General features: G+C 42.0%; 2 protein-coding genes across 2 annotated transcripts; both read right to left on the bottom strand.

Moving 5' to 3' along the window:
• Positions 1-4,435: 4,435 nt before the first annotated feature.
• Positions 4,436-4,813, bottom strand: LOC136503388 (uncharacterized). The gene has a single exon (XM_066498480.1). The coding sequence runs from the start codon at positions 4,811-4,813 to the stop codon at positions 4,436-4,438; it is 378 nt and encodes a 125-aa protein (XP_066354577.1).
• Positions 4,814-11,662: 6,849 nt separating this feature from the next.
• On the bottom strand, positions 11,663-12,013 carry LOC136503386 (uncharacterized). The gene has a single exon (XM_066498479.1). The coding sequence runs from the start codon at positions 12,011-12,013 to the stop codon at positions 11,663-11,665; it is 351 nt and encodes a 116-aa protein (XP_066354576.1).
• Positions 12,014-12,366: the final 353 nt, after the last annotated feature.

The following is a 12,366-nucleotide window of genomic DNA, read 5'->3' as shown; positions in this document are numbered from 1 at the left end:
GGACATGAAGGTCTTCGATGGAGAAAGAATAAAAGGGAGGGAGGATGAAGAAAGAGCCAAGGGCAAAAACGACATTTCATAGCTATTTTCTCTCCCTAAGGGAGAAATTAATATTTTAATGCGTTCGGTGTTTTCAAAATTATTTCAAGGTAGTGTCCATCAGCAAAACGACTTTTTTCGGTGTCTGTAGGCAAAGCGACTTCACTTTCAATGTTTTGTAGCCAATTATAAGATGTTTTGGCTTTTCATTCTAAATTATAAGACGTTTTTGTCTTTTTTATATATGTAATTTTTGCTATGTATTTAGATATGCACTATATCTGTTTAAAATCTAGATATATAGTAAAATCAATGTATCTAGAAAAATTAAAATATCTTCGAATTTAGAATGGTGGGAGTATTTTTCAAGGACTTTAGATTGAAATGAACAAGGTTGGACTGAATATCCCTATTTCCACATGGCATTGACAACTTACATTGTCCTAATGATTTCGAACCTTGTTCCTTGACGTAACTTAAACTTTTCCAGGTTTACATGAAAGGGACTCTGACGTCCCGTCCCGTCCCCTCTCTAGAATAGACAGAAACCGATAGTAAATTCTCGGTGTCCCTATAATTAGAATTTTATATTACTTTTTATTTATTAAATAAATTGTACGAGAAGTATGAACATGAATAAAACAGAGAATTTGTTCGTGCATACTTGCGAGTCAATACACCATTTGTAATAACTAAAAAGGGGCTTCTATGTTGAGTGGGTGTGGAGATCGATATTGTCACCGTAATAACCTGTCTTATTTTCCTTTAGAAACCTTTTTTTTACTGTTTATATCAAAATAATTTTGAGTTGCCGCATGACATTATTTACATAATAACCTGTATTGCTTAATGGAAAATCAACAGCTGCACTGAACTTTTGATTTAGTGGAGGTTAGAATTTTATTTATTTGTCGGAACACCAATTCGTGGCAGTCAAATATGCACCTGCCCCACTAGATATATTGGGAGTGTTTGGAACTGCTCCACAAACTCCATCATGGAGTAGCTCCATAAAAAAAATAGAGTTTGTGAAGCACCTCTTTAGCTACTCTCACAACTTCACCCTTTTTTCTTGAATAGAGCGCGTGGAGCTGAAACTGTTTGGCTAAAAAAATATGGAGCGGAGCTGCAAAACGTGGAACAGAGCAGTCCCAAACATCCCCATAATTTCACAGCTCAACTTATTATAAGTTTACAACATTGTTCATGCCATATGATTTCACATTTCTACTTATAATTAATGGTAATAAACGTTATACATTTCTATATTACTAGCCACTGTTGAAAAAATATCTAATGTGATATACTAGATAGCTTAGACACGAAGTCTTTCTTCCCGGTCATCTAGCATTAGCCGCAAACTAGTCAACAAATAGCGTCCACGTGGCAGTTGAACTCTTCTAAGAAATAATTCATCCATTTTAAATTATAAGATATTTTGTTTGTTTCTAGATACGTAGCTTTTGCTATGCATTTAAATAATAGTATATCTAGATATATAGTAAAAACAATATATATAGAAAAGACAAAACCTCTTGTAATTTAGAAAGGAACTGGATTATCATCTTTAGTTTTTTGGGCCAGTATCAATAGAGTTTCAAAGGAGTTTTATTCCCATTTAATGTTGTGACACATTAGCAAATTTACTGAGTTGACAAGTTGATTATGAAGAGACAGTTTCATAGAGTTTCATTGTCACAGTTTCCAACATAAAAACTGATATGGCAGTCTTGATAACTTATCATAAAACTCCATTGAGAATAGAGAGAGAACAAAGACCGTGAGGAAGCGATAGACTAGGGCTTGAGTAGTTGTACTTATCACAGTTATCAATGTTCAAGATAGTTTAGAAATAAAGATATAATGTTAGATATAGTATGCTCAGGTCTAGTCTTATTATAGAGTCCTACTAGGACATATATCAATCGGCAGTGCTAGTGCCTGGACATCTGGACGCACACGCCTGCACTCCGTTTTGCATGCCCACGTGGGGGCCCGCGCTCGTCCGAACGTCATCCGCGCTTCCTGACCCCACACAGAGATCGCTCGCGCCCCCTCTACTTCCCCGTCCGGGCGCTTGCTGCGGCAGGTGGGTCCCCAACAGCAACGCCCGATCTACTTTTAAAATAAGCGGATGAAACATTTGCAACACACATTTGAAGGCAAATGAAATACTTGAAATATGTTTTTGAAACACTTGCAAAAACACTTAAAAAGCCATTGCAAAAGCATGTGCAACATTCAGATAAAACACTTGCAACATATGTGTGAAACATATACAACATCCAAATAACACATTTGCAACATACGTCTGAAGAAATAGATGAAACATTTGGAACAGACGCTTCCAACATACGTGTATAGCCATTGCAACATATGCAACATCCCGATCTACTTTTGCAACATCCCGATCTACTTTTGCAACATCCACATAAAATACTTGCAACATGCATATGAAAGCTCTGAAACACTTGAAACATACGCTTGCAACATGTCTGGCGCGACACTAGTGAACGGCGACCACCATGTCTGGCAAGCCTCGAGGCGGCCACGAAGTACGGCATGGCCATGACGCCTTGCCATCTCTAGCCGCAGGAGGAGGTGATGAGGAGGACACCGGCACCGGCGATGAGGCGACAGATGTGCGAGACAGGGACCTTGTACTGGTACCCGAAGCAGAAGCCATCTGAGGATATTTGCAACACCATGGGCTTGGGGAGCTTGGAGGGCGGCTGTGTGGCAGCGGACGCTGCGGTCACGATGGTGAGGGGCGGGTGGAGCAGGATGAAGGTCATGGCGGTGAGGAGGAGTAGGAGGCGCGGAGGTGAATGAAGGCTAGGGTGTGGCCATGGAGGAGGAGAGGAGAGTGGCGGTGGGCCACGGTGAGTCCCCAGGGTCTGAACCTCGATTGAAGGCTGGGGTGCGGCCATGGAGGAGGAGAGCGGAATGTGCGTGTGGGTTGCGGCTAGCAGCTTGCAGAGTAGGGGATTTTTTTGGAGGCAACTGTTGGCATTTCTTAGCGGACTATTGAATCAACCAGCTAAAGCATCATTGATGTTGGCATGAATTGCATGAGGTTTAGCTTATCGAAGATGGACTTGGGCATAACGCTTATGCTAGCCCCAAGGTCGCACAAGGTTTGATCGAAGTACTGGATCTCGATGGAACATGAGATTGTGGGGATCCAAGATCCTTTTTCTTTTTAGGAAAGTCGAGTATAGCAGCGCTACACTCTTTTGTTAGCTTGACGACCACTGTGGATGGTAGTGGTCGCTTGTTGTTGATGATGTCCTTGATGTACTTGGTGTAGGAAGGTACATGCAAGACGTCCATTAGGGGGACACTTACATGTATCTTCTTGATCATCTCAACAAAACGAGCGAATTGCTCGTCCATGGCCTACTTGTGGTTCCTTATGGGAAACGACAAGTAGCTGGTGTCGACGAAGTCCTTTGGTATCGTCTCCTCTTCTTTTTCTTTTGTCGAAGGTTCAGCCTCTTGACACTCTTTTGCCTTTCCTGCAAACTGGTTAGGGTTTGGTGGATCACGAGTGGTCTTACCACCCCTCGTGGTCACCGCTTTTACATTTTCACGAGAATATTCAGATTGAGCAGGGTTTTTTCCATTACTATCAATAGGAATTGCGGCAGCTATTTGAGCTAGTTGTGTTTCTATCATTTTATTAAAGCTCAATTAGTTTTTAATAGTAGAAGTTAAACCTTCGATTTGAGAATTTATATTTTCAAGAATTTTATCATTGGTTGTAAGCTTTTTAGTTAGACTTTCATTTATTTTGGCTTGGCCAAATACCAAGTCTTATAAAGAAGGTTGATTCGAATTTTAATTGGAGTTGTAGTTCGAATTACCTTGCCGGCGGGATTGGTTATTCCACCCGTTATTACCTAATGGTTGGTGAAACCCATTGTTGATGAAGGCACCTTCTTCATGGGTTTCGGGGCAATCATTCCCCGAATGGGCAACGTTTCCACAGACCTCACACGTTATGTGTGAGTCTACGGCATGGACGGTGCCCATCATGGCATCTTTCTCTTGGGCTCGTTCCTCGTGTCTTTTCATCAAAAGATCTATTTTTACGGAAAGCATATCCGTCTCCTTCATGGTATGCATTCCTTTTTGGGTTTTCCTTTCCTCCCCCAGCTTTGATTTGACACATGTTATTGATGAGAGTCGTGGCTCCATCAATGGTGAGGGAAACAAAGGCGCCTCCAGTAGCAGCGTCGAGGTGGCCCTTAGACATGGGTATTAATTCATCATAAAAATTTTGGAGCACTAACCAGTTTTCAATCTCGTGGTGCAGGCATGCTTGGATGTAGTCCTGCAGCCTCTCCCACGCCTTAGGAATGGTCTCCATGGAACTTTGCTAGAAGTTCAAAATTCATCCTCTCAGGGCATTGGTTTTGCCCATGGGAAAGAATTTGGCAAGGAACGCTGCGGAACATTTGTCCCACGTCTTGACAGCTTCTTTTTCCTTGTAAAACCACTGCTTCGCCTTCCCCGAGAGGGAGAAGGGAAACAAGTGGAGCTTGATGCTCTTAGGTGTGACGTCCTTGATGACGATCATGTCACACAACTCGAGGAAGTGTTGGAGATGCGTGTTCGCGTCCTCGCTTGGCAAACCAAGGAATTGGTTTGCCTGCACCATTGTGATGAGGCCAACGCGGAGCTTAAAGTTATCATCCGCAACGTTAATAGCAGGCCCAACGATCACGTTGGCAACAGCGGGGGTGGAGTAGTCACGTAGGGTCTTGGCCATGATTGGAGTAGTGGATGGTGCGGAGGTGACTGGTTCGACTATCGGAAGAGTAGCAGAAGAAGCGACACGAGACCATTTCTTTTTTAAGAGTGCCTCTGGATTTTCAATGTAGTTTTCCAGTAGTTTGTAACCGGCATACACTGTCCTGTTTTCATCCACAACAGGAGAAAACAAGCAAAGTTAGCCTGCCTGCATAAACAATGGCTACCTTACATGCATATTATCATGAACATGTCCTACTAGATTCTTTAATTAATATGCCTTCCCCGGCAACATCGTCAGAAATGCTTGTTGGCATTTCTTAGCGCAATCACCAAGTATGGAGATAGAATCCAACCCGGGCAACGGCGTCAGAAATGCTTGTTGACACTTCTTAGCGTAGCTACTAGGTTTGTATTCCCAGCAACTGCACCAGAAGCGCTTGTCGGTATTTCTTAGCGTCATCACTAATGATTAGCAATGCAACTAAGTAATAGCCTTGATAGTTCCTCTACAATTTTAGATATTTATCCGCAAGCGTACGGAGCTATCATTGTAGCATTTCACCCGAAAGTATTTAGGGTATCGTTATTTCTATTTTCCCAAAGGAAGGCATTTGATTAAGAGTCTAGTATGGATGTGAACTTGAATAATAATGCTTGCAAGTACACCAATGTTTATAGCAGGGGTAAAAATGGTGATTTCAAGATAGTGGACACACACTTGGCATTTCTCAAAGGATAAAATAGAAAAGAAAGATTAAAAGAATAATCCTAAGTCGAGCAGGCATTGGTCTACTATAGTCATACAAATGTTAGTTAATGATCATACAAGTTACATAATTAGTCTTAGGGCTAAGTGTGAAGCAGGTCGGTGGGTCACCGAGTACTGGTCTGCCAGCAACCTAATGTGACAATTTAGACTCCTACAGCCTAGTCGAACATGAGGGATTACAAGGGACAGACTGGGCTGTCACCACCTGCTGCCTACCCCTCAACCATGGAAAGGGACAATGCATTTACCTATCTCTCCATACCCAAGCACCACACTTGCGTATACAGAAACTATCCAAATCACCCCGGGTCCCTGACCCTACGGATCGATAGGTAAAGGACTTTGGCACACCTGATGGCACGATGAACCGCCACCTCAACTTTGCTCTAATTCCGATTATATAAGTTATATAAGTGTTTAAGCATAAAGTTAAGTGTGCTATTCTGATGACACATAAGCTATAGACTAGTTCATATATCAAGATTATAACACAATAACTATACTCTATTCATAAGTATGACTATAAATGTATGATGAGAGCATAACTTTGGAAGAACTCATATTTCTATTCATACACAAGAGTCACTTCTTCCAAGGAGCCAAGCTCTCCAAGGTAGCTTTGCCTTGCTTTAATACAACTACTAAAAGGTAAAAGAGAACTTGAAAGAGTGAGGTATTGCTCAAGTAAAGTGTGTTGAGAGAGGGGGGGGGTACAACTCTATTTATATAGGAGCCTAGGCGATGCTTCGTCTAGTCTTGGCACAAAAACTCTGGGCTGCACCTCCTTAGCATGGTGGTATGCCAGCGCCAGAGCGAGGGGTGGCTGAGCAGCGCCGACAGGGAGTTGTCCTCCCCTAGGGGTCGGCTGCCCCCTGATTGAGCCGCCTCACCACCGCCTTTGCATGGCAGGCCTTGGGCTAGACATGGGTCACTGCTCCGTGGGGTTTTGCCCTGGTTGAGTTGATTTGATGGGCGTCTCCCTTGTTCCTTTGCACAAATCAGCGTCGGAAAGCGCCTTTCGGTGAATTATTCTATGTATTTGTGTGTTGTGACCTGCAAAATAATGTTCTCCAAATACATATGGAACTTGGTTAGTAGTAAATGCATATTTGTTTAAGATTGCTTATTCTCCTCTTTTTGTGTCTTAATTGGCGGTCGGATTTGATCGGTAGGACCGCCAACAAGCTCCCCCAAGCTTAACCTTTGCTCACCCCGAGCAAATAGGTAAGTTATTGGTTGTTGATCTGGAGTTGCAACTATGCTGGATATAGTTCACAAGTGCCATGCCTATAACAAAGTATTCTTACTCAATTTAAATAAGTTTGGCATTCTATCCACCCTTTTAACTTAATCCATGTGGGGCTTATTGCTTTTTTAAGTCTTAGGTGGTTGCAAGATAGAACAGTTTTAACAGAATTACCAATCATTCATTCTTTGATCAACCTTCTATCCGGAGGTTTTATGAATTTTGAAAAATGAAATGTAAGTTCCTCGAATGATTCACTCAATTGCTCAATGTGTATGATCCTCACCAAGGCATTTGATTGTTTTGCCTTCTCTTTATCCTATCTAAAAGGCTTTGAGTGGAGTTTTAGGTAGGTATGAATGAGAGGCATACTTACATCACATATATTGCTAAGTTAAAAACCGGATCCAAGGAGATGCAAGTCATACACTTTGATTAAGATATGCAAGTGTGTGGAACATTTCCCTAATCCTAATATTTTTTTTGGTACTCCTTTTGATCATGACTTTCTCTTTTTTTGATAATTGCCTTGGAAGTATGGGCTATCTCTCTTTTTTCCATAACTTTGGAACCTTCATGTGTTCCATTTTTCTTCTTCTTTTCTTTTGCTATTTTGAGAGCTTCATGTGTCTCTCTCTTTTTTTAGCATAGCCTCATACTTCTTTTTGGCATATTAAAACTTTGGAGAGAAAGACTCATGATAAATAAATGAAGTTATTATTTTAGGTGGACGAAAACCATGTTTTTGCATAACTCTTAGTGTAAGAGCCAGCATTTTATTTGTGGGTGTACGTGATGTAGACTAGGCCCGATCTTCTGAAAGGTATGATAGCGTCGATTGGTGGAGACTCGACGTTCACGATCTAGGCTTCGAACCAAGGCTGATTCGGACCCCCGCAACCATTACACCACTGCTCCATTGGTTATCAACCACGCGAACGCGATTGACCTCGCCAAAAAGGCTTTCCTGCAAGCGAATCGAGAACACAAGCAAGAACGGGATGAACGCAATCTAAAATTGCAAATAAATATGAGGCTTATGATAACAAGAAAGAGTTCAAGTCTTTATTCGAAAGGACTAATCGCCACAGGCGAACAAGATCAAGAACTGGGGCCCTGGTTCACAGCAAGCGGCCTTGGCGACGACAGTTGCAGCAAAACGACGTCTGTTTCACGAGGAAATCAAGAACTAAACAAAACCCAAACCCTAAGGACAGCGACGGCTGGTATTTATAGAGTCTTGGGCATCACGCCCCCTGTACGCGCCCCCTAATGGGCCCAAACACGATACACAGTCCAATGGACCCAAAGACGGTGTCGCAGCACCCTGACAGATTCTGGACGCTAACTTGTTTCGATGATTCCTGTTGATTCTGAAGGGTTTTTGATGTGAAACCAATTGGGTTGGCTTACTTATCCAATTAGCTTTCCATCCATATGTGGATCATCGAAAACGGAGTTAGGATGCGTCCTGGGTAACTAGTTTAAGGCAGACTGATCCTGGAGGCCGAGATAGACTCAAACTTGAGTTGCTTTGGGCGTCCACCTCGGGGACTCGAACTGAATTAGCCTCGGACCTCCTTCTTGACTTAGACACCCTTGCTGGCCTCCTACCCCTCCATACCATGTGCCAAACATGGTCATATGCATGGGTGTCATGTCCTCATCAATACGTGAATCTTGATCATGGGTGCATGACTAAAATCTCAACAAGGGTCACAACAATTTGGCAAAACTCAATGTGAATATAAGTAGCATCTGACTAAGGTTTAGAATTGAATCATGTCATATGGCCGTGGTAGGAATGCATAATCATTGAGGAACTTTTGATTTTGGCATTTTTAAAATAAAAACTTCGGATGTCAAGTTTCTCTTAGAATAAAGTCATAGCGTATTCTATTTACCATATCATAACTTGCAACAACTTAGAAAAGGATCATGCTTTTGCAACCCACAAGTTTCAAGTTTTAGGATGAGACATTTTGGCCAACAAACTTAAATCTTGGGGAATACTAAGTTATAGCCTAGGCATAGATGAATTATAGACAAAGCAACTATTCATTATTTCAACAAAGGAGAAACTAAACATTCTTAAATCACATATGGGAGTGGAATAAATATTTTCGTTATTTTTATCATATTTCATTTTTTGGATTTTATATTTATATTTATTTTTTAAATGCTAATAAATAAATAATGCGAAAATTAAAATGCAGAAAATAAAAGATAGTACTTACCTCTGCGGGGGTCCTCCCCCAAGCCTAGCTTGTCACCTAGGGTCCAAGATCGTATGCTTAGTGATGACTCCGAGGTGATTTATTTATTTTTATTTAGTATATCAACCAACATTTATATTTAGTGGTTTTGGCACAATGATCGAGCTAACATCTTGATCACGATAGACTGATTAACCTAAGCACCTTGCTTAATTTAAAAAGTCTACAAAAGCATGGTCGACCAGAGACCATACCCTGTGCCAAAGCATACTTCATGTAGATCGTCAGACGATAACTAAATTTTATTTGATGGAGACGAAAGGTAAACTTTGGTTTGCTAAAATTTATGTTGTTTATTTCAACCATTGTCTACACTCCGCAGTTTTGGTTCAATGATTAAATATCTAATCAAGGTAGGCTAAATAACCTAAGCTCCACGCTTAATTTAGGAAGCCTATGAAAGTAACCATACTTCAAACCAAAACATGCTTTGTGTAAACATTGTAAGATAATTATGCTTTGGCAACATAAATAATTCAATGGCAAATCTTTATAAGTTTTTGATATTATTAATGCATTAACTAGGAATTCTAAGTCTCTTGCATAATTGTAAAAGATAGCTACCAATTTACCTTTGGCAAGGACTCACCTTTTTAGGTCCAGTGAGTAGGACTTTTGTCCATTCATTTCTTGCTTGTTGATGGAGCGTCCGATCCCAGAGAATTGGATGCGGAGGGATGCTCTTTCTTTGGCCTCCACACCATCTTGTTTGTTCTAGGTGGTGTGATGGTGGACTTTGTAGCTTCTTCTTTTGGTTTCCACACTGGTTTATTCTACTTTGGTGGTGTGGGAACTGCTTTTGGGATCTTCTCTTTTGTCATTTGTTTAACTTTTTTTTCTGCTCTGGCTTCTTTTTGATTTCTTTGTTCTTTTTCATAGGCCTATCCACCATTTGAGGTTGGATATGGGCCTCCCTTAGGCCTTGTGGGTTCGGCTCGTACTTGATACAAATCATGGAGCATTGCTCCTTCCTGGGCCTGAAGGCGAATTTTTCTTTGTTGCCATGGACATTGAAGCGGATTTCTCTAGCTCCAACATCAATTTGAGCTCCTGCAGTGCTTAAGAAGGGTCACCCAAGGATGAGGATTGATTTTTGTGACCTTCGTGTCAAGAACCACAAAGTCGACATGGATGTAGCAATCCTGGATTTTCACCGGAATATCTTCGGCTATCCCTGCCGGGTAGCGGACTGTTGAATCAGCCAGCTGAAGCATCATTGTTGTTGGCATCAATTGCATGAGATTCAACTTATCAAAGATGGCCTTGGGCATAACGCTTACGCTAGCCCCAAGGTCACACAAGGCTTGGTCGAAGTACTAGATCCCGATGGAACATGAGATTGTGGGGCACCCAGGATCCTTTTTCTTTTCAAGAAAGTCGAGTATAGCAGCGCTACACTCTTTTGTCAGCTTGATGACCTCCATGGATGGCAGTGGTCACTTATTGTTGATGATGTCCTTGATGTACTTGGCATAGGAAGGTACATGCAAGACGTCCATTAGGGGGACGCTTACATGTATCTTCTTGATCATCTCAACAAAACGAGCGAATTGCTCATCCATGGCCTACTTGTTGTTCCTTGTGGGAAACGGTAGGTAGCTGGTGTCGACGAAGTCCTTTGGTGTCGTCTCCTCTTCTTGTTCTTTTTATTTATCTTTTGTCGAAGGTTCGGCCTCCTGACACTCTTTTGCCTTTCCTGCAAACTGGTTAGGGTTTGGTGGATCACGAGTGGTCTTACCACCCCTCGTGGTCACCGCTTTTACATTTTCACGAGAATTTTCAGATTGAGCAGGGATTTTTCCATTGCTATTAGTAGGAATTGCGGCAGCTATTTGAGCTAGTTGTGTTTCTATCATTTTATTAAAGCTCAATTAGTTTTTAACAGTAGAAGTTAAACCTTCGATTTGAGAATTTATATTTTTAAGAATTTTATCATTGGTTGTAAGCTTTTTAGTTGGACTTTCATTTATTTTGGCTTGGCCAAATACCAAGTCTTTTAACGAAGGTTGATTCAAATTGTAATTGGAGTTGTAGTTCGAATTACCTTGCTGGCGGGATTGGTTATTCCACCCGTTATTACCTGATGGTTGGCGAAACCCATTGTTAATGAAGGTAACTTCTTCATGGGTTTTGGGGCAATCATTCCCCGAATGGCCAATGTTTCCACAGACCTCACACGTTATGTGTGAGTCCATGGCCTGGACGATGCCCATCATGGCATCTTTCTCTTGGGCCCGTTCCTCGAGTCTTTTCATCAAAAGATCTATTTTTACGGAAAGCATATCCTTCTCCTTCACGGTATGCATTCATTTTTGGGTTTTCCTTTCCTCCCCCAGCTTTGATTTGACACATTTTATTGATGAGAGCCGTGGCTCCATCAATGGTGAGGGAAAGGAAGGCGCCTCCAGCAGCAGCGTCGAGGTGGCCCTTAGACATGGGTGTTAATCCATCATAAAATTTTTGGAGCACTAACCAGTTTTCAATCCCGTGGTGTGGGCATGCTTGGATGTAGTCCTGCAGCCTCTCCCACGCCTCGGGAATGGTCTCCATGGAACTTTGCTGGAAGTTCAAAATTCATCCTCTCAGGGCATTGGTTTTGCCCATGGAAAAGAATTTGGCAAGGAACACTACGGAACATTTGTCCCATATCTTGACGGCTTCCTTTTCCTTGTAAAACAACTGCTTCGCTTTCCCTGAGAGGGAGAAGGGAAACAAGTGGAGCCATATGCTCTCAGGTGTGACGTCCTTGATGACGATCATGTCACACAACTCGAGGAAGTGTTGGAGATGCGCGTTAGCGTCCTCGGTTGGCAAACCATGGAATTGGGTTGCCTGCACCATCGTGATGAGGCCGACGCGGAGATTAAATTTCTCATCCCCAACATTGACAGCGGGGGTGGAGTAGTCACGGAGGGTCTTGGCCATGATTGGAGTAGCGGATGGTGCTGGGGTGACTAGTTTGACTGAACAGTAGTAGAAGAAGCGACACGAGACCATTTCTTTTTTAGGAGTGCGTCCGGATTTTCGATGTAGTTTTCCGGCAGTTTGTAACCGACATACACTATCCTGTTTTCATCCACAATAGAAGAAAACAAGCAAAGTTAGCCTGCATAAACAATAGCTACCTTACATGCACATTATCATGAACATGTCCTACTAGATTCTTTAATTAATATGCCTTCCCCGGCAACGGCGCCAGAAATGCTTGTTGGCATTTCTTAGATAGAATCCATCCCCGACAACGGCGTTAGAAATGCTTGTTGACACTTCTTAGCGTA

The sequence above is a fragment of the Miscanthus floridulus genome, chromosome 14 (genome assembly GCF_019320115.1).
Source record: "Miscanthus floridulus cultivar M001 chromosome 14, ASM1932011v1, whole genome shotgun sequence".
Lineage (NCBI taxonomy): Eukaryota > Viridiplantae > Streptophyta > Magnoliopsida > Poales > Poaceae > Miscanthus > Miscanthus floridulus.
Note: the sequence above shows the minus strand (reverse complement) of the source record. Positions and strands in the feature narration are given on the sequence as shown.

Bases quoted from the DNA above. Each gene is read 5' to 3' on its own strand.
- LOC136503388 (XM_066498480.1), bottom strand. From the start codon at position 4,813: ATGGCCAAGACCCTACGTGACTACTCCACCCCCGCTGTTGCCAACGTG.
- LOC136503386 (XM_066498479.1), bottom strand. From the start codon at position 12,013: ATGGCCAAGACCCTCCGTGACTACTCCACCCCCGCTGTCAATGTTGGG.